The sequence below is a fragment of the Sarcophilus harrisii genome, chromosome 1 (assembly GCF_902635505.1).
Source record: "Sarcophilus harrisii chromosome 1, mSarHar1.11, whole genome shotgun sequence".
Classification (NCBI taxonomy): domain Eukaryota; kingdom Metazoa; phylum Chordata; class Mammalia; order Dasyuromorphia; family Dasyuridae; genus Sarcophilus; species Sarcophilus harrisii.
In genome coordinates, this window is record NC_045426.1 from 312,430,435 (window position 1) to 312,453,438 (window position 23,004).

Below are 23,004 nucleotides of genomic sequence, written 5' to 3' on the forward strand. Positions count from 1 at the left end.
TCCTCCTCCCCCTCCCAAAGCCCACTCAATCTAGGTAGCTACTTAAATGAAGATGGAAACAGAAGAGGATTTTGCAGAAAGATGATATTTTGCATTCCAATCTGGTTCTGTGATAGTTTGTTGAAAGTTTGGGGCTGGAGGATTATAAAGTCCTAATTAAATCTCTATTAACAATAAGTTTTTCATTTTATCTCTTTGTTTTAAGAGCAGCTCCAGATGTTTGAACAGAGATTTCTAAATATTGCTGTTATTTCCACATTTCCTACTCCAGTGTCAAAGATACTTCCAGAACTCTAAACAAGAGCCTGTTCCAGCCTGCTAAAGAATCAGCTCAAATAGTCTGAGTATTCCAGGTCATTTTTTTTAGTTCTTAAAGTGCCAGCTGGTTCTGACATCATGCCATGGATACTGGTTCTTGTAAACAGCCATAAAAGGTTCACAGACCCAACTCCAAAATCCGTAGGAGGCTGGAGGACAGGTTAATGCAACAAGATTGATTTTTTCTAGTTCTGTCAGACAGACTGTATATGGAGGAATTACTTGTCAACTCTTATTTTAATTTTCTCATATATAAAATAAGACTCTGTGATATATTGAGAAAATTAAAGCAGTGAGGATTTGACAGGATATTCCCATAATTAAAAGCTATGGGGGTTTTTTTCTATATAAATAGTAAGTTAGATAGTTTTAGTCAAAACTTAAAGGAAAAGTTTTTTTTTAAACTTTTTTTTTTAAAAAGGAAAGTTTTCTGACCTATTTTGATCAGGAGTATTCCTTTTTCACATTTTATCTTTTAGGGGAAAAAATTATAATTTGTTTTTAGATCACCTGAACTTCCAAATATATCCCTTTCCTTCTCTTATCCAGAGAGCCATTTCCTGAAACAAAGATTTAAAAAGGAAAAAAGAGAAAAAGTTTTGTTAATTCAACTATATCTAACATCATATGCAATGTTCTACATCCATAGATTCCCCCCACACCTGCAAAAAAGGGAGTTGCATTTTCTCTTCTCTTTTTAGATCCAAGAACAATAACCATGTTTTTCATCATGGGCAGTGATGGAACCTGGAAGAAACCTTAGCAGTTTTTTCCCCCATTTTCAACTGTTCTGCTCTCTCCTCTTTTGCATTGCTTCCATAGAGCTTTTGATTGTAAGTCACTAGGAAAGTAAAGCAGGGATTCTGGATCTGTGCTGGAAAGGTTCCTGTTTCTTTTACCTTTGGCTCCTCAAATGAGAAAGAGAGAGAGAGACAGAGAGACAGAGAGACAGAGAGAGAGAGAGAGAGAGAGAGAGAGAGAGAGAGAGAGAGAGAGAGAGAGAGAGAGAGAGAGAGAGAGAGATTGAAAACAAAGAAGAGGCTGTTTTGTATTAGCACCTAAGGTTTCAAACTCAGATAGTGCTGGGTTTGGTTATTGTGTCCTTTAAACACTATCCTGGAGCAGCGTCAACTTTGAAAAAACCAGTCCAGAGAATTATGACTTCTATGTCCAGGCCAATAAGAGACAGTTCAGCCCTTCTGGGTCTTGAGTTGGACTAAGTGTTCCACTCTTTACCAGGGAATATAGTAACTAGATTGTAAACAGAATGAGTAAACAAGAATTCCTCTTTACCACCCTGGATAGAGACCCTCCCTGAATCTTCCTGGAAACAATCCATGTTCTAGTATAACAAGCCAAAAGAGAAGAAAACAAGATCTGATACTCTGGAGAAATATACTCTGAATCTGTTCTCCATTATTACACCCACTCTTCCTGATTGCTATTGTGAAATAAAGCTTTGGAATCTCCTGGTCTCTGCAGACTGACTACATGTTCTTCAGCATCAACTCTAAGAACCTCAGCTCAAAGACAGGAAAATATAAAAGGGTTATCTCCTGGAGCTCCAGCTCCAGTTCTGCCTTACTCTCCATGGTCCATCTTCTAAGTGAGGCTGGTCTCATTTCAGGAAGGTGGGGTTTTCCATAAAGCAAGTAATCCTTTCACTAGACCTGAAGTTTCCCCTCCTAGATGAGAACCTACCTCCTTTCCTTCCTTCATGCCTATTTTCTATTCCTTTATTTTTTGATTATTCCTTTGAAAAGGGCCAGCATTTAATTCAACTTCCCGAGTCAGTCGCAGTGAATAAAATTTTCCAGTAATTTGTGGAAATTGTAAAAAAAAATTTAGCTCTAATGAACAGCAGAGTTTTGGATAACTGGAGTGTCCTCTACAGCCCTTCTTATCTCTTCCTTCCTTAGGACAGAGAAGAAGAGGGATTTTAGGGAAGAACCCAGTTTGAGTTCTTGGGATATGGGATGAGATTAAAGCCATAGTCTTCTGATCTCTCTTGCTTGCACCTCTTCTCAGCCTCTATATAAGGATTTGAAAGGCCAGGGTTATTCCTTCTATCCCGAGTGCATTGGGGTAAATGAGTGGAAAGTAAGTCTGATTTATATTGCTTCCAGCTGTTTTATTCTAAAAAAATCAATCTAATGACTTCTTTTTGCCTACTGTGTGCCAGTGTGAAAAAGCAGTGAGTGAAATAGAAAAAAAAATGTGTGGATTACCTATTCGCAGTGGGGCCCACCTTCCTTTTTTTCATTTCCTTTTTCTTTATCTCCAAGGGCCCCCTTTCTTTCAGCTCCATCCCTCTTTGCCTCCCCTAGGGGTCCTTCTTATTCTTTCCTAGGAAGATTACCATTCTGTACTGGACTGTGGGAAGGTGGGAACAGAAACAGGGCTGGTGCTAAGTGGATGGTAGGGAGGGGCCCCTATCAGCTCCATCAGCCATTCTGACAGACTGGGTGAAACATCTGGCTGCCCAAATACATATTCATTACAAAGATGAAAAGGCTTTGACTGGCTCTACAGGTTTCTGGAACTTGGAGGAGCTCTACCTCACTCACTCCAAATTCCAGGTCCCTCCCACATTCCAGGCACCTCCTGGCACCAGAATTCAGACCACTCAAAACATTACATACAAAATGCATAAACGCATTCACATGTATATATGTAACTTGGACTAGATCATCTTTTAAAGATCCCTTCCAGTTTTAATATTCTATGGATTATATGATTCTAGGTCATCCTCAATCACAGAAAAGGAAGAAGGATTTAGGACCATTTTGCTTTATAAGATACTTGCTCTATTTCTGTACTCCAGGGCCATGTGAAAGCTAAATCTCTCTGGTCTCAAGCAGTGTTGTATGGTGCCTACATTTCCAAAGACAGGATCTGGCCCTGGAATCCTGCAAGGCTCTAACTTTCATCCTTTCTCCTGAATGCAAGCCACAAAGCCCACAGAACTGACCATTATCTCAGCAGAATCACTCAAATGTTGGGTGGCAAAGATTTTTCTTTGTTTGAAAAATAGTCTGAGGTGGGGTCCAAAAGCCCTATTTTATCAGGATAACCCTGATGAAGCCAGTGGGGAGATAAAGACTAGAGAACTGGTTTTGGAACCAACCTGGTGTGTATGTGACATTGAGGCTTAGGGCTAGGTGAGCGAATGAGAGGAGAGGCAAAATCCCCCTCCTAATACTTTAGTTCCTTCAAAGAAGAGAACAGTCACTGGTTATTTATTTGAATTATTTGAGTAAGAACATGGTTTCTCTGTGTCATGATACTAGGATTGGGAGGAGGTGGATCAGACACTATACAAACTAGGCAAAGAATGGATGATATGGGATTAGATGATTTACAGCCCAACAGTGAAAGTCAGGCAAAGTCAATGGAGTTAAGGTCAGTCAGCCCTAAAATACCAGAGAAAAATTTACAGTAGAGAAAGCTCATTTAAATTAGGGATAGCTGAAAATTTTATATGAAAAACCTTTATATATTTTCCAGAGTTTGTCTAACACTGAAATTTTTAATGTAGCATCTTTCCCTTAGTCTTTCTATAATCTCCCTGATTTAAGGGTATTGCAAAATAGATCTAATTCTTGCCTATCCACATTTTAGATAATCCTTCAAGATCTGCCTCTTTCATAAAGGTTTCCTTGAAAAGTTCAACCTACAGTTATCTTTCCCTTGTCTGAATTCATAGGGCTTATTTTCTACCCTACTCATTTGGTACTTACTAACCTATGATGTTTTTTTATGTTAGTGTCTTGTTTTCTTGTCTTGTTAATTTTTCTGAATGTACCTCCTCTCCCCAAGAACACTGTAAGTTTCTTGAGATCAAAGATTTGAAGAATGGCCAAATTTCCAGGTTGAAAGTTCACAGGCCATTTAATTCAAAACAAACATAAACCTTGCTATAACATTCTCATCTGAAAATTTCTACTGAGGAGGAACCCATTACCACAAGAGATGGCTGATTTCACTGCATTAGGGAATTTTTCATCTAGTTATATTTTACCTTTCTACAACTTCTATTCATTGCTCCTGCTTCTATCTTCTCGGGCCATGAAGAACCAGTTTAAAACCTCTTCCTCATCACAGCCCTTCAAGTTCTTGAAGTAGCTACTGGCTTCCCCTAAAACTTCCTTTCTCTAAACTAAGCATCTTCAGTTATTTCAATCATACTTAAACTTCTTCACCATCCTGATTGCCCTCTGATGTATGCTTTCTGATTCATTACCATCCTTAACATATGGTGCCCAGAATTAAATATAATACTTCACATTTATTCTGGACACCATGACTCTCTTAATTGGTATAAGATTACATTAAAAAAAATTTGGCTGCTATTTTACATTATTGATTCACAGAGAGCTTGCAGTCCACTAAAACCTTCAGATTTTTTCCATATGAACTATAATGTAACTATCCCTCCCACTATTTGATACTTGTGACTGTGAAGTTGATTTTTTGAATCTGTATGTAAGACTTTACATTTATCTCTCTAAGATATCACTTTATTAGATATATCCCATTGTTCTGGCCTGCTGAGATCTTTTTGGTTCCTAACTTTATTATTCAAAGTGTTAGCTCCCCCTCCTGGCTTTGTGACATCTGCAAATATGATAATAAAAACATTAAACAACATACAACTAAGGACAATTCTCAGTGGTACTCCGCTAGAGAACATTCTGCAAGTTGACAGATCTAAATCTAGGTATCTATAGCATTATACTGAACTGCTATTGAAGTAGGGTTAGAGAGAATGGACCTTTGAGTTCATTAGCAAAAGGAACTACCCCCACCAATGTAGGTAGGTGCATTCTCTCTAACTTCAAAGTTTTAGACGGTTGCCTAAAGAGAGGTTTTTTAAACTGTGGGTTGCTATATTAGATTGCTTGTTGTCTTGAGGAGGGGGAAGGAAGGTAAAAAGGGAGAAAAATTTGGAATACAAGATTTTGCAGAGATGAATGTTGAAAACTGCCTTTGTGTATATTTGAAAAAATAAAATACTAGTAAAAAAAACAACAACTGTGGGTTGTGATTCTATATGGGGTCCCATAACAATTCCACTAAGATTTACTTCTTTGTGTAAACTAAACAAGCATATCCATCTCATTTGCATGTAAATTTGCTTTCATTTTTAATAAATAGCACAATTATATGTATACCAAAGAACTGATTTAAAATAAATTTATTATCAGTAAATGCTTGATTTGTATACCTTTAATTGAATATCTCTTAATTTAGTAATTTAAAGTATTTTTTCATGTGGCTAATGATAGCTTTATTTTTTTCCCCTCTAAAAACTGCCTACTCATATTCTTTGATCATTTTATCAATTGAGGAATGACTCTTATTCTTGTAAATTGTATTCAATTCCCCATATGTTTTAGAAATGAGATCTAAAACAGAGATAGTTACTGTAAAGATTTTTCCCCCAGTTTCTTGATTTTCTTCTAGTTGTATGATCTTGATGAAGTCATGCTAGCTTTTTGGATCACTATTTTCTAGAAGTCACCAATCATTCATTTGAAATATATTCTAATAAACTCTTTTACATACTGTGAAATCATGGTTAGGAGATCTAGGTTCAAATTACAGTGTTATCACTTTCCAGCTATAAGACAAATCAATATAAGGCAAATCAATCTCTCTAAATCTTAGTTTCTTGATCTATAAAATGAGAATAGTGGTCTTTATGCTGCACATTTTCCAAAGTGGTTGTGAAGAATGTACTTTTTATCAAAAAGTGTTAAATAATGATAATAGACATTTATGTTATGGTACTTTAAGGGTTACCAAGTGCTTTATGCATTTCATTTAATTTTTAGACTGGAATCAGCTGCAACTCTCAAGTTCTACAATAGGAACCAACTAAAGGGAACCATGAGGACTGATCCTCTTACTAGAAGCCTCTTTTGGGTCTACTCTGGAAATGAATAAGATCAGAGAGAGACTCCACCCAGATCTGTGATTTCAGTAGTCGATAGCTCTTAGTCTGACTTTTGAGAAACTAGGAGTAAGCTCAGAAGCTTATTCAGAAAGGGAGATATCAGGAAAGATTGAGGGACTAATTGAGAAGCCATGTTTCCGTCATTAGGGGAACATAAAAGCAAATCTCTACCAATGATTCCTGAAAACAAGTTCTTAACATTAACTCCTATTTTCACAGTATCTCCAGTAAAGAGCTATCAGAGTTGATTGAGCAACTTCAAAAAAATGCTGATCAGGTGGAGCGAAACATCGTAGATACTGATTCCAAGATGCAAAGTGTAAGTATCAGGCCCTTTACTATTCTACAATCACCATCTTATCCCATCATATCTCTATTGACACCAATTAATTCACTCCTCTTATGTGGTTCCTCTTTGAAAAGTTCTAATCCACCCCAGAGCTAGCTGTTCTTTTGCTCTGTGCCTGATTTCCAACTTCATTTTCCCTTACATCCTAGCTATCTCAGGTGTTGACTGCCTCTGTACCTCTTTGGGACAAGTTCAGACTTCATATTGCTCTTGAATGTGATTCAAAGAAAGAAGATAATTTAAACTAAATTTAGTGACCATGAGGAAAGAAACTACTTCTATGTTTAATTCCATGTCCAAGGGACATGATGTGTTACATTGACTATTCCTGCAAAAACTGAAATGCTCTTTCCAAAACACAAACAGCTGTATTGGTGAAGAAGGAAAGATGAGCTCTGAGGGCAACTGAACACCTGGACAGCATCTTCACTAGCTCAGTCATCTACAAGGTTGATCATGGCTTAAGACATCAACTTACCAGCAACTATAACTAAGGCATCTCCATGATTCTAATCTAAAATTCTCTATTCTGCTTAAAACCTCTTGCCCTTCATCTCTCCCTTTGCTTTATTCCTCCTATAAATATCCTTCATTCTCCCCATAGTTCCAGTTCCTTTCATTCCCTGTTTACATAGTTCATTACCCTTTACTTTTTTCCCTTAACAGTCTTGATCCAGCAGTTAACAATTCGACTCTACATTGTCCTCATTCTTGATTCCTTACTTTCTTGTCCTACTCCTGTTCATACCCTGCCAATATTCAATCAAGAGCTTAACCCATCTTTTTTTTCTTGAGCTACATACTAGGATGTCGATTAACTTCTTTTTTTAAAATTAAAGCTTTTCATTTTCAAAAGATATACATGGATAATTTTCAACATTCACCCTTAAAATATCTTGTGTTCTTAATTTTTAATTTTTTCCCTCCTTTCCCCGTACTCCCTCCCCTAGACAGTAATCCAATATATGTTAAACATGTGTAATTCTTCTATAAATATTTCCACAAATATCATGCTGCACAAGAAAAATCAGATCAAAAGGGAAAAAAATGATAAAGAAAACAAAATGCAAGCAAACAACAACAAAAAAGTGAAAATACTATGTGGTGATCCACATTCAGTTCTCACAGTCCTCTCTCTGTTACCCCATCTTTTGAATGTCAATGCAAGAAGTTATTGTGTACATTACAAATTCTTATCTAATCTATCCCCTGGTTGCCAATTGATAACGCTTTTTTTCCTTCCTTGATTGAATGTCCTTCCCAGTGCCCCCAGTGGCTTTTCCAAACTTTGTCTTGATTCCACAATTTCTTTTGAACGCCTTCTCTTTTAGTAGATGTCATTTCTTTATTAAAAATCTGATTGGTATGAGTTCCTGCAACTACCCTGCTCTATACTTAAAAACCCTTGGGGTAGCTAGGTGGTGCAGTAGATAGAGAACCAGTCCTGAAGTCAGGAGGACCTGAGTTCAAATTTGACCTCTCTCACTTAACACTTCCTGGCTATGGGGCCTTGGGCAAGTCACTTAACCCCAATTGCCTCGGGGGGGAGGGGGAACTCTGCTATATTTTCACTCATGACTCTGAAGATATTCTAATTCTATTCCTTTTCATTGCCAATCTCCTAGAAATAATTTTCTATTCTTACTGCATTCATTTCTTCACCACTCACGCAGTCCTCTATCCCTTATATTCTTATCTGTCATCCAATTCTACCACTTGACTGAAAGTGCTCTCTCTAAAGTTAATGATTTTTGGCTGCTAAATTCTATGGCCTACTTGAGTGTTGCAATTTTGATATTGTTGAACAATCCTTCCTGGATAAGGAATTCCTTCTTCCCTTGGCTTCTGTGATACTGCTCTCTTCTAATTTTTCTCCTATCTGTCTGATTATTCTTTGAGTCTCTTTTGCTGGATCATGAATCTCCTTCTCCTTTAGCATGAATGTTGCTCAAAGCTCTGTCCTTGGTTTTTTTCTCAGACTTCTCTATACTCTTTCCTTATTAATCACATCAGCTACCATGGTTTCAATTATTATTTTTGCAGATGAATGCAATATGCGCACCCCATCTTTCCCCTTCTTCTTCCTCTCTCTTACCTCATATGCCCTTACCTTCATCCTTAGCCTTTTTTTTTTTTTTTTACCTCTTACCTTGTCCTTTGATTTCTGTTACAAATAACCTTCAATTTTATTCTTTGTTTCTTCTCTCACCTTTCCTTACTCCACTTCACAGTTCCTCTGGAACAAGGAGATAAGAATAAGCAGCATACTCCTTAATATAAGGCTGGCTTCTTGAAGGGATAATAATGATGTTTCCAACCCCAAGCAGAGCTGTTACATCATGCCAGTTGTGAATGTAGGGTACAAAGAACCATATTAAGAGGTCTCACCAAAACTAAGAGCTTGCCAAGTTCCAATGGATCCTGGATGGTTGGAGATGCTAAAATTGAATTTATTACTTTGATTACTGTGATTCCATCAGCTTTATTGGATACCTCCCCTTCACAGATGCAAGTCTCCATTCATTCACACCTTTTTATCCTATAAGATCCTTCTCCATGAATTTCTATAAATCCTCCACAAAAGACATTCCCAACATATTTCCTTTGGCTCTTTTATTATTATTTTATGATTCCTGAAATAAGTCTCTTTATCTAGTCACACTGCTTCTGCCTCTGTCTCTGATTCTGTCTCTCTCCATTTCCTTATTTGATGACACACATTCTATGCTACTTTTTAATGTTTTTTGAACACCTTTTGAAAAGCTATTCTTTGTGTACAAATAAGCATTGGTAATATGCAGAAGCTAATTTACAGCATGTGAAACTAAAACTGATTTTATACTTAAAATGTTTGTATTGAAATCATGAGGGTTCAGGAATGTTAGTTAACAAGCAAATACTGAACTTGTTTTGTGCCCATCACTGTAATAGGCACTATGGAGAAGAGACAGCAGAAATACCTTCACTGAATTAGATAAGTTCTTAACCACCATCATTCAAAGATACTTAGTGGAGGCCACCAGACAGCAGTGAATAGGAAAAAGAATGTTGGATTTGGGGTCCTGTCTCAGAATCAGACTAGTTGTGTGACTATAAGCAAGTTCCTTAATATCTCTGTGCCTCAGTTCCTTTGTCTGCAAAATGAAGGAATTGAAATTAATGGCCTCTAAGGCCCCTTCCAGTTCTAAAGCAATCCTATAATCTACTGCAACAGTTCTCCAATTTTTTTGTCTTTTTTAGTTTTATGAACTGAGGTTCTCCCCACAAAGAACTTTTATGTGATATATATGTATATACATAAATACATGTGTGTATACATATATATTCATACAGTGTTTAAAGTTAAAACATCGTCACTGTTATGAAAATAGTTTTGACCTCTCAAACCCTCAAATGTCACAGGGTCCCTGGACCATGCTTGAGAACCACTGACCTAGTATAAGTATAAATCATCACCAACACTTGCTAATACATGATTAAATGGAAAGTTATTACCTTTGACTGCATTTCTGCCACCCAGAACAGCTCTTTCTCGTGAAATAAAGATGTGGACACAGTGATTTATAACATCTCTTCTAGTTTCTAACATTCTATAAATGTCAGGTTAATACTGAAGTTAGAGATATACATAGACCACATAACCCTGCTGATTGATTTGTGCTGAATTTGAGAGGGTTTTGTAAGAAATTCTTTCCCTTTCTTGACTCATGGTGTTTTGCCCATACCGTATCGTTATTCACAAGTGCTCAATGCTCCCGCCTGATTTTTTCTTTCTGTCCACAGGACCTGGCAAAAATTAAGGAAGGCCAGCCTGCTCAACACCGAGAACTCTCACTGCAGAAGATTTCTGAATCTGAAAAACTCCTCTATGTTTTGGAGGGAGATGCAGCTATTGCTAAGCACATGAAACACCCCCAGGGAGATATGATTGCAGAAGAGTAGGTGTAGTTTGGTTTTTTGCTTAAATCCTATTAGTGTCAGATGCAGTGGGCTCTCTGCCCAGAGGCATGCGGGATACAGGGGGCCTGTACTGCTTTGTAGGATTACAGTATTACTTTGTGGGATTATACTGTATAGTGTGGATGCTGCATTCACCCAAGGCCATCACATTCCATCTGAACCTTGATCCTGGTATTTCACTGGCAGAGCAAAGCCATGTTTTCCTAATGCTGGATCATTGGAAGATTATTTAGGAAGAGAGAGGAAAGGAAATAAAACAAAAGAGACAGGAAGGCAAGAGGAAGAAGGAAATTTCCCCTCCTAGAAAAGGGCAAAATAGTACATACAGATTAATCCTTAATCTTTCAAAACTATGCCTCTGACAAGTAAACTTGATCTGTTTACTAACTCAGATTATTCAGTCTTCTTCTTTGATGAGATAATCCAGGGTTAACAACTTCACTTAGAATCAAAGAAAAGAACCAAAGTTCATCTCAGTTTACCAAGTTCCCATCAGTAATTTAAGTTAGTTTTATAAGAATCATTTTTGTCCCCTGACTCCAGGGTATTCACTCCACTTCAACAGTATCTTCCCTCAGAAGTTTCTTCAGTTTTTTCCACCAATACAGAACCATGAAGTAGTGGTTCTACACTCCTTATTCTTGGATTTGAGAGCAGTGTAGACTGGAACTATTATGGAGGTAAGAGGAAAAGGAATCAGAGGACACTTGAAACACGGAAAAATATTGAGCAAGATATCCAAGGGAGTAATAAGGCTAGCAAGTAGGGACAGGACTCAGACCTATAATTTTATTAGTATAGGGAATTCCTAGATGAAAATAATATAAGTTGGTACCTGCTCTTCAATTTATAATCTATAATTCTTAATATCAGAGGCAGAATCTGAATTTAGGTCTTGTTGGTTTCAGGCTAGCTCTCTACCCACTATTTCATGCAGATTTTGAAGTTACAGATCAAAATCAGCACTTTACAGATCCCTGCTGATGAGTTTGATTCTCTTTCTCCTCAGTATCCGTCAATTGAAGGAACGAGTGGCAAACCTACGGAGGAAGCACAATCAGATTTACAATCTGACTGTTAAAGAAGTGGACCCAAAGGTCAACTGGTCATCTGTGGTCGATGAGAAACTGGTATGATCCTTTCTGCACAAGACTAACCCTGCAAGTGACAAGGCCTTCAAAGCATTTATTTAAGTACTAGTTCTTCAGTAAGGTGCAGGGTAATAGAGAAATGGACTACTATTATGTGAGAGTCAGAACTTGCTCATTGCTTTCTGAAGATGTCCCTGGATTTGGTCAAACACCTTTCTATTATATTGCGATGTTGCCTCCTAGCTTCTGTCTCTTTCCCTTAAGAGGCAGCATGGGACAGTAGATAGATTACTGAATTTGGAATCAGAAGACTCCTAGTTCTGCTATCTAATAGCTATTTGACCTTGAAGAAAAGTCACCTAATTTCATTATGCCACACATTTCTCATCTATAAAATGGGGTAATAATAATTGCACTATTTCACATGTTATGGCATAGACTGAATGAGATGAAATAAAAGAAATGCTGTATTAATGTATGTAGTTATAAATGCTATAATAATGTATATAGTTATTATCATTGGCCATTGGCTCTTGCCTGATATATGGGAGATGTCTATAATTCAAGGGCAAGAGGAATTCAGCAGAGCCTTTATAACTCTGGGTTCTTTAAGAATACTTCATTGAGGCAGAAAAGATTTGATTGTAAGACCTGGTGAGGGGTAAATGAATGGGCACAAGGCAGTCTGCTCAGGCACAGACCTTTTTATTTCCTAGCCTTCTCTCTCTTTTCTGCAACTTTCTTGCCTTCCCTGTGTTCCAGGACATGCTTGGCAATCAGAACTTTGGGACAGACCTGCCATTAGTTGACCACCAGGTAGAGGAACACAACATCTTTCACAATGAGGTCAAAGCTATTGGACCCCATATTGCCAAGGAAGGAGATAAGGTACAGCAGAAAACTCTAAAGGATGGAAGGGAGTGGGAGAAGGGAGTCTAAGTTTCTGTGTTCTAATCTATGATCTTTTTACTCATAGGAACAGAACAATGATCTCCAGGCCAAATATCAAAAACTACTGGTGAGAAAATCCTTTTTGTTAGTAAAAAAATTATCAAAATATGAGGAGGTTGTGACCAGGTATGAGTGATGGAACCATGGAGCAATAAGAAAGTAAAGATAACCTTAATAGTCAAGTAGGAACAGAATTACTATTGGGGCACAGCTTGAGAAATCTTATTCTCCCAATAATGTGTCAGTGACAGAGAAGCTGCCCTAAGGATACCAGTATGGCAGAAAAAGGCAGGGCAGTTGCCCATGATCCAAGACCTGTTTCTTTTGTCTTGAACAGGCAGGATCCCAAGCAAGACAACAGCACCTGAGTTCACTTCAGGACTATATGCAGCGTTGTACCAATGAATTGTACTGGTTGGACCAGCAGGCCAAAGGCCGAATGCAGTATGACTGGAGTGACCGCAACCTAGACTACCCCAGCCGCCGACGTCAGTATGAGGTACTTATTCCAATATTCACTCTTGGACAATGGTTTTTGATGTGTCCAGAACAAGTAATAACTGACTTTTGCTCCCCACAGTACTATTAAGGCTTTTGAATATCTCCTAACACAAAGTCATGGTGCCTGTCAGTTATTAGGAGGCCTTTGTGTCTAAAAGCCAGCTGGGGCCTTCATCCCAATCACAGGAGCAAAATAAAATTAAAAAATTATTTGAGCAAGGGATATGAAGTTCAAATTTCAAATCCAACCTCTGGCATTTGTGGGCAAATCACTCTCTGAGCCTCAGGTCCTCATCTGTAAAATCAGGGCATTGAATGTGATAGCCTCTAACGCTTACACTTAGGAACTATGAGAACATTTCTTCTTTCTTTATATATATGAGCACAAGTCTCAAAGTCTTAAGTCATACCTTTTTAGAAAAGGCCAAATTTAAGACCATATAGGATTTTCAGATGTGTGAGTAGACTCAGAGAGCCTGAGTGGGTGATAAAGAATTTGAACAATATAATAAGGATAAAGATATGGATGGAGTTTCAGAGAAATATATTATTGCACTTCCTAGAATTTCATCAACCGAAACCTGGAAGCCAAAGAGGAGAGAATTAATAAGCTACACAGTGAAGGCGATCAGCTGCTGGCTGCTGAACACCCAGGGAGGAACTCAATTGAGGTACTACCCAATTCAAAGAGCTCAAGAACAGTTTCTCCACTTCATCTTTATATGAGAACCAGAAGTCAGTCACTCCTAAGTTCTCAAACATCTCAGCAATTTAAATAAGATGTTTTCCACTCTCTTCAATGAGTATATTCATCTGCTTCTCTCAACCACACCATACTGTACCCATATGTGCACACTCAAAAAGGCATTCTCCATATTTTGGCTCTGTGCTGAAGCCTCAGTTTTATTCTCACTTACTCCATCTTTTAGACATCCTGTAATGTAGACCTCAAAATGACCTCCCTCATTTCTTCTCATCATTGCTCTCTCTGTTAGGAGGGTCAGATTTCTACATGGTAAGAGTCTGATTTAACAGAGATGCCATGTAAATATTCTTCTGATTGGCAGTTTCCAATCCTGACCAGGACTCTCAATTTAACTTTTCTGGGTTCAGGAATTCTATCCATATATACCTATCACTTGTAATTCTGCTGCAACTTGAATGCTTATATTGTGTCTTCCGTCATCTCATAGGCTCACATGGAGGCAGTTCATGCTGACTGGAAGGAATATCTGAATCTGCTCATCTGTGAGGAGAGTCATTTGAAATACATGGAGGATTATCACCAGGTGTTGTGTAAACTGACTCCTAAAAACTTTGTTTGTTCCTAAAACAGCTGATACAGCAAAGTTTCCAAAGAGGCCTAACTTTTTGCATTTTCTTGTCTATTTAATGCATTTCTAGCTATTTTGAGATAATATAGGGAAATGGGGCTTATCTTTTACTCAACTATCTTGTCAGAAATCTCTTTTTTGTGTGTGTTTTCAAGAGGAACAAATATAAACAGGAAAACAAAGACAGAATCCAAAGACCTCCAGAATTTTTCCAATTCCATCTTTTATGAGAACCAGGAGTTCTAGAAAGAGAAAATTAAAAGGAGAGGGAGCCCCAAACTGATCAACGTGTATTTATTATTTACTGTGTTTAAAGAACTATGGTAAGTGCCAAGTATGATACAAAGAAATATGAGACTTAATCCTTGACTCCAAGGAATTTGCTTTCAATTGGGAGAAACAATTGTATATGTGTAAAAAGATATTTATAGTATAAGGCAATACATATTGCTATATACAGTACATATATACTGATATATATATATATATATATATATATATATATATATATATCAGTACTGAATATAAGTACTGAAGGAGTTTAGAAGAGAAACAGATTACTATGGGCTAGAATGGTCAACAGAGGTTTGACAGAGGACATAAGACTTAAACTGTAACTTTTAAGGATTTGTAGGATTTAGAAAAAATAAAGAAAAAGGGGCAGGCATTTGAGGTGGAACAAATGCTATGAAGAAAAGTGTAAGGACAAGAATATACAGAATGAATTGATAGATCATTCCTGTTTTTGCAGAGAAATAGTGGAAAATGGCACAATGTAGGGAAAAAAACACTAGATGGATATGAGTCAAAGCCAAAGCTAGTAATTCTGGCACATAAACAGCATAACAATTCTCAGGGTACCTTGCACTAAATATTTCTTCAAATCATTTGTACTGGAAGTTAGACCTCAGATAGGGGAAAGAAGTAGGCACAGATATATCCTGAGATATCACTTTGTGGGGAGGAGACAGAGATCACTGAACATTGGATTCCAAGAAGGACTCCAAGACATTAGGTCATTGCTTAGAAGGCTAGTGGGGTTTACTTGGTGTAAATTTTAGTTTATCAATTTTGATGCTAAGGATCCAGGCACTTTGGGCAAATTAACTTTTATGTGCTTCAGTTTTGTTATTTGTTAAGTGTAGATTATAGTATTTCCTAAATCTCAGGATTGTTGTATGGATCAAATTAGATAATTTATAAGCATTAAAACATTATACTGCAAGGTTAATATTATTAAAGCCAAGTGAGGTTGTTCAAGCAAGAAAATTACATGCATGGCATGTGAATTAGATTTAGCTGATGGCAGCAGGAACCCAGTGGAGAATGAATTCTTCAGGAATGAAGTGATAAGATCTGGAGGATGGAAAGAGTTAGGAGAGGGAAGGGAGAGTTAATGGGAAAAGAAAGAAAACAGATGCGAAACATTATAAAAGGACCAACAAGTCTTAGTGATCAAATAAATATGAAAGGCAGAAGAATTTAAAGATGATTCCAAAGTTTCAATTACAGGGAAAATGATAGTACAATACATTGACAGAAATAAAGGACATCATGAGGTGGCTTGGAAAAGAGAGATAGCAAGTTCAGATTTAGATATATTGAGGGATATTAAGCAGAAATTTGGAAAAGTGGGACTAAAAAACAGATAAAGAGGCTATAGGCGATGGAGATGTTTATTTGATAATCAGTGTAGAGGTGATAATTGAAGAGAATGAATGAGATCTCCAGGAGCAAAAGTATCAAGAGAAAAGAGTAAAAGATTGAGCCTTAGCCTATGGACACATTTAGGGGGCAGGAGTAGAAAGAAGCAAAATGTATCAAGAATCCAACTACATGAAAAGATGTAAGCTACCAGGAAGGCTGTGTGGCATTAGCCTGCTGGTATGATCTACTATACTGATGATTTCATAACAGTATACTGTAATGTTCTTTTTATTATATAATGGTTCTCTTTGGGAGCAGGTTTCTTGGAGAGATTTTCTGGAGGCAGCTTTAGTTTCGGTTCATCAGAGTAATAATCATTCCAAATGCAGCCAGTTGATAAAATCCAAACATTTATTTCCTCCTTCCAAGTCTTGTCTCTTTCCTTAGGCCCGGTTAGCTTTTTTAAAGAGGCCTCTCTCCCTCCTTGGTTCCAAGAGCTCTTGCAGCTTGTCTTTTGCCTCTGCCAGCTTCTGCCTCTAGCTCCACTCCGACTCCTGGCAATCTTCCAAACTGACTGACTGACTGACTGAAGCTCTTTTTATGCTCTTTTAAGAGATGTAAACTCTTCTATTGACTCCTCCTCTGAGAGTGAAATTATGGGAGGTGTGAATTTGGATATCTCATACTGAACCCTGAAATCTCCCAAACGTGTGAATGTGTGAACTCTCAAAGATGCTAACTTAAAACATTGTTTCTATAAACTCTAATGAGTTAACACTTTGTAAGGATTCTAACAGTATACCCTCTGCATCAACTACTGGGTTACTAAACAAAAACTTGTTTTTTTCTGTGTTGCCAGAAACAGGACCTTTAATGAGTTGAGGTTGGGGACTGAAGGGAGGGGTTTCGGGACCCCTTCAACTAGTCTTAGAGCCCCTCAGTGATTTCCTACATCTGTGATTTATGCATCAAGGGTGACCCCAGCATTTCTTGCTTAGGCTATGGGAGTCTAAATTAGATAAGATAAAACAAGTCTCCAAAATGGAAGAAGTCCAATTCTATAGCTATAGCTGATCACCTATTCATATCATTGTTTTAGACTGAGGAAAAGATGCTTAGCTTCTCCCCCTAATTTCCTTCTCAAGTTTGTGTGTATGTGTGTGGGTGTGTGTGGGTGTGTGTTTACATCAAAACTGTAGTTCTCAGATGTCACTGTAGGTTTCCTGCTTGTAATGGATGTTACCTTTATCTTCTACAGTTTCATAAAGATGTCAAAGATGCCCAGGAGTTGCTGAGGAAGGTAGACACAGACCTAAACCAGAAATACAGTCCTGAATTCAAGGATAGATACCAAATTGAATCCTTGCTACGGGAACTAGATGTAAGTATTTGGACCAAACATCCCATAACTGGCATAAGGCCATCTCCCATATCTCAATCTTCTAACCCAGGACTTAAAAACTACCCCTTTGACATCGTTTGGATTCTAGTCTACCACTGACATACACAATTGCCCTTTGATAGGGTGGCCCTGAGAATACTCTCTGCCCACCTATCTCCAGGGAGAATTGTTTAGCTTCATCCTGTCTTCATATCTTCCTATTTTCCTCATGTTTTTCTGTTCAGGATCAGGAAAAAGCTTTGGACAAATACAATGATGTGATACGGTCTCTACAGAAACGTGGCCAGCAAGTGGTCCCCCTCAAATACCGCCGTGAAACACCTCTCAAACCTATCCCTGTGGAAGCACTCTGTGATTTTGAAAGTGAACAGGTAAACCAGCCTGCCAGTCACTCGGGGATTCTTCAGCTTGAATGGCATTTTTGTCTAAGATGAAAATTTACATTCTGGAGGTTGGAGAGGGTAATCAGGTCTCCCTGACAGATAGCACTGAGTGCATTTCTCTAAGGAAACAGTGCTACTGCAAAATTACCATGTTTAAAGGAAGATAGGACTTCCCTAGATCCCTTCTATGCTCATCTGTAGCTTAAGAACAGTAGTAGACAAAAATGTCTCCACACTGCCTGAGAAGCAAATGGAGAACAAACAATATTTAGGCAGACAAAAAGATAACATTACTTAGGACTTTTCTGCCAGAGATAGGTGAAATGTCTTCTCTAATTCTTGTGGTCTGTCCCCACTAGGGTCTGATTTCTCGTGGATATAGCTACACTCTACAGAAGAACAATGGGGAGAGCTGGGATATAACAGATAGCTCTGGGAATAAGCTAAGCGCTCCTGCTGTCTGTTTCATGATTCCTCCTACGGACCCTGAGGCCCTTGCACTAATTGACAGGTTTGCTACAGAAAGTCTCCTTGTTCTAGAAGAATGGTTGGGATTTGTTAGCAAATGCCAATGGGATTTTGCCCATCTACCATCTTTCCCTGGGATTTTCCTCTGGGCTCCTTGGTGGGTGTCTTTCATTCATAAACATAATTGATTTGAAGTTTTTAGCCTCCTCTGGTTTCATGGAGATATTAATAGCATTACTGCCCCTGAGCATTATATTGTATGGACTAATGTTACTAACCTCATGAGGACTCAGAAGACAAAAAGAAAAGCATTACAGAGCTATCAGAGTCTATGTCTAGGGATATAGGGATATATACTTGAACATTATACCTAGACTGTTCACACTTCGGGATGAATGGCTCAGGCATACAACATACTTCAGAGGTATTTGTTTGGTTTTCAGCCTAAGTAATCAATACCGAAGTGTAAAGCAAAAAGCATCTGGGAGTAAGGCTGCTCTTAAACAGAGATATGAGATGCTCAAGACAGAGAACCCTGGAGGTAAGTCCAGAAGCATATTTCTTCCCTTCCTCTTTTCAGCCTGGAGCCCTGGCTCTTCTAAGTCACTTCTCGAGTTTTCCCATTCAGATTCCTTTGAAGAGTTTGAATTTTCTTGTCCTAGTTGGGGAAACATAACACTAACCTGAAAGCAGTAGTAAGTTGAACTCCAGCAACTTATCTAATTATAACAGTGTATGTTCTGAGGTGTGAGTAGAGAGATATGAACCATACCTTGGGTCCTAAACTGCCAAAGAAAAGGTTCCTTCTCATTTGAAAGCTATAATTCCATGAAAAATTGTAAAATAAGGGAGGAAGGATTAGGGCTGAGAACTAAATCTCTACTTTAATGGTATGCGATTCACTTATCTCTGCAGAAATACTTTAGCTCTCCATCCCAAGTGATCACATCATTAAAGGTGGAGCTGAGGAGTGGAGAGGTGAGGGTTTTAGACTAAAAGCATTCTCCCAAAATGTCAGCTCTATAGTTGTAATGTCAACTGTACAGTTAAGGGGAGAGTAGGGGAAGGTTATCTCTGCTTCTTACTCAAATAAAATTAAAATATGGGCAGATTCCATCATGCTAGTCTAATATTGTCCTATCATATCAGGCTATGGGGGTCTCAAGATAAGATAAAACAAGTCCCCAAAATGGAAGAAGTCCATTTGTATAGCTATAGCTATACATAAAGCTATAGCTAAATATGAAGTTAAGATATCACTATTAAAAAAACTGCAGCATGACTTTCTCCTTGCCTTGGGCAAGGTCCTTTCCTTCTGTTTGGATGACCTATTCATGTTCCCTACAGCTTAGCCTTTTTCCTGTTTTTCTCTTCTCCCTAGATGCATCTGACCTCCAGGGCCGGCAGTTGCTTGCAAGTCTGGACAAAGTGAACAGTGACCTAGAAAGACAGGAAAAAGCAATCACTGCCATCCTGAGGCCTCCACTTGAACAGAGTCGAGCAGTGCAGGACAGTGCTGAACGGGCCAAGGACCTCAAGGTACTAGACAGGGCAAAGGAGAAAGCTAGGAGGTGAAATGACAGGACTAACTCTAACTCTAGCCCCAGAGCCTTTACAGACCAAGTGAAAATACCCTCACTCTGAATCTTGTAGAGCTTCTGTGTTACATTATAGGGGGAAAAGCTCTGGCCTGATCTAGCTTCTCTACTCTGATGGAAGTCCACATTTCCAATGACTCCTATGACACCCTTATTTATGTTCACATGAACCTTAAGCATACATTTTAAAAACAAGCCACATAGGAGCTAGAACTAGAAGCACAGATAAATTTCAGACCTTTAACTTTACTCCTTCAGAGGATCTGGTGCTGACCAGGAGAGATGTGGTTAGAGAATCTGTGTGTCTCTCAAGACATCCCCAACTCCCACTTGAATCAGAAAGCAGGTCAGCTCAAACTCCACCAAGCAATGTGGCCATTCTCTTCCACTTTTCCAACCCAACCCATCCTACTATCCTGGAAGCCAAAATCCTCAGATCAGAATGCCTAAATGATGGATAGTTCTAGCACAGAATCCTTAGGGTTCCTTTGTTGTTGTAGAATATCACCAACGAACTTCGTCGAATTGAGCCAGAGAAAACACGGAGCACTGAGGAGTGTGACGCCTTTATTGGAGCCCTTCCTGACAGTGGCAGCACTCCATTGCTAAGAACCCGGGTAGAAGATACCAACCACAAATATGATCGTCTTGTTCAACTACTCAATTCGGCTCAGGAAAAGTAAGTGGTAGGGAAGCATGAAATCTTACTATATTTGTCATGGGGAGGGAAGAAGTTTCCACCATGCCTGTACTCATATCTTTATGTTATAGGGTAGATGGAGCCAATCGCCTTGAAAGCAGTCTTCAGCAAGGCAGAGAGCTGCTGTCCAAGTATGAGAACCAGCTATCCATAGATGACACAGTGCCTGAGAATGGACAGTCACTGGATAACAAGAGGCAGGAGCTAGCAGTGAGTAATCCCTATATTATATGGACTAGAAAGGCTTAGGATGGTGTGGTTTAAAAAAAAAAAAAAGAAAAGAAAACTAAATTTAGAGTCAAAGGAACTGGATTTGAATCTTCAGATCTATTGCAATAATCTTGACCAAGTAACAATCTCTTGAGACTCTGTCCCAGGTTTTTCAATTATACAGTGAGTTGGAATTGGGCTAAATGATTATGAGTTCCCTTCACAAATCTATATCACTTTTGAAACCAGACTGAGTAGACTTGTTTTGAACAGAAACTTTCTCCTCTCTTAAGAACTGAATGCCTTTCTAATTAAGGATTCCCAAGTGCTAGAGATAGTTTAAATTGAATAGGACTCACAAAATGACAATGTCATTATTTCCTTTTCTGTTCTTTCTTTTTTAGGCTATTGCCTCTGAACTGCAAGCCAAGAGATCCCTCCTCAGTGAGGCTGACCAAAATCTTCAAAGGACCAAGAAGTGCTCTAGTACTCTGGCAAGCCGGTTTCAGGAGCATTGTGCAGACATTGAGCGGCAGGAAGCAGAAGTCAACAAGCTCAATCAGCGATTTGACAACCTCATTAAGCAGATCAACAACAGGTAAGTTAAGATAAAAATGTGACTCCTTTACTTCAAATTGGGGAGAAGTAAACAATACACACATTGTCAGGTTTCCTATCTTCATGCTTTAAGGCACGAGAGAAATTCCCACAGAGACCATTAAAGTATTAAAAACAAAAGACACCTTTCCCTCCCTTTAGGTCCCAGAGTCTACAGAAAGCTAAAGGTGCATATGCTGACTACCGCAGCGGCTATGATCACGTAACCCAGTTTCTGTCCAATATTCCCAGTTATGAGCCCCAAGAAACTGATACCTTAAGTCAGATTGAAACAAAGCTGAGGAATCAAAAGGTAAGAAGGCTCTTTCCTCTCCTTATAGAGATTGCATCAAAGAGCAGGAATCAAGTAAAATATGGGTGATTACTATCAGGAAAAGGGAAGGTATAGAGGAGAAAAGATGAGATTTCCAAATGGCTGAATACTCACACTCAGTAGACTAATGATTGATGGCAACATGAAAGAGTGTCTGGCCACCTTCCCCAGGAATCTGTTCTAGACTTTGTTCAGTTCCAATTTTTGTTTTTTTGGATGAAGGCATAGGTTGCATGCTTATCAAATATGCAAATAACAAAGCTAAAGATAAAATATCTAATATACTAGACAACAGATCAGGATCAAAGAGAACAAAAATGGACTGAATCAAAGATTGTGCTGAATAAAGATAAACATTTTATAAAAAAAATTTTATGGCAGTAACTTTTTAAGTACTGAAATAAGTATAGGCATGGCTAGGAAATAGTCCATCTGAAAAAGATGTGAAATTTCTGGTGGAATGCAAGCTCAATGTGAGTTAATAATCTGCCAGCCAAAAACAGCTGAGAGAATAATTCTGTCACACTTTGCCTTGATATGACGAGTTCTAAAATATAGTGTCTAGTTTTGAATGCCCTATTTTGGAAGACCATTATTAAAGTGAGGTTCAATTCCATGTGCATTTATTAGTGTGTTGGACAAAAGTGAAAGAGCTCCTGACTTACTTGAAGAAAAAAACAAGCTATAAATAAGTGTCCATGTAGATTATACAGTATAAATACAAACTAATTTCAGGTTAGAAGAAAGGGTAAATAGGGAAATCAGGAAAGTTCTTCTGCAGGAGATGGTACCTGAGCTGTGTTTTGAAGCAAGCTCAGGATTTTGATTTAAGAGTTGAGGAAGAAAAGCACATCAGGTATTCTGAAGTAAGATGGTAAGTGTGTGAAGCCCATAAAAGGAGTAGTTGAAAGAACTGGAATGTCTCATATGAAGAAAAAGCTTAAGAGAAAATATTGTGTTTTGAGTATTTCAAAGGCAGACATATGGAAGAGAGATTAGACTTGGTTTGGTTGGTGTCTTCTTTGGCTGACTCCTCTTTCCAGTTTTAGTTCCCAAACTAGGATTTTTGCCAGGACCAGTCTCCACCTCCTGCCACGCTTTTGGGGAGGACAGTGGATCTTGTGTAGTCAGTTTATATTCTGGTGCTGCCTCCATCCCCATCCCACTTTCTCTACTCTTCTTCAAGACCCTTTCTGGAATCT

The 23,004-nt window shown here is 38.3% G+C and overlaps 1 protein-coding gene across 1 annotated transcript in view; it reads left to right on the forward strand.

The window, feature by feature from the left end:
• Positions 1-23,004, forward strand: part of PPL (periplakin) — a 43,523-nt gene that overhangs the window by 13,845 nt on the left and 6,674 nt on the right. The window contains exons 2-18 of the mRNA XM_023497598.2: positions 6,497-6,596; positions 10,410-10,564; positions 11,596-11,716; positions 12,440-12,565; positions 12,654-12,695; positions 12,966-13,127; positions 13,693-13,800; positions 14,323-14,418; positions 17,369-17,491; positions 17,737-17,883; positions 18,255-18,406; positions 18,807-18,904; positions 19,745-19,902; positions 20,462-20,640; positions 20,733-20,871; positions 21,276-21,469; positions 21,631-21,781. Coding sequence (XP_023353366.2) covers positions 6,497-6,596; positions 10,410-10,564; positions 11,596-11,716; positions 12,440-12,565; positions 12,654-12,695; positions 12,966-13,127; positions 13,693-13,800; positions 14,323-14,418; positions 17,369-17,491; positions 17,737-17,883; positions 18,255-18,406; positions 18,807-18,904; positions 19,745-19,902; positions 20,462-20,640; positions 20,733-20,871; positions 21,276-21,469; positions 21,631-21,781 — 2,251 coding nt within the window. The remainder of the gene's footprint in view (positions 1-6,496; positions 6,597-10,409; positions 10,565-11,595; positions 11,717-12,439; positions 12,566-12,653; positions 12,696-12,965; positions 13,128-13,692; positions 13,801-14,322; positions 14,419-17,368; positions 17,492-17,736; positions 17,884-18,254; positions 18,407-18,806; positions 18,905-19,744; positions 19,903-20,461; positions 20,641-20,732; positions 20,872-21,275; positions 21,470-21,630; positions 21,782-23,004) is intronic.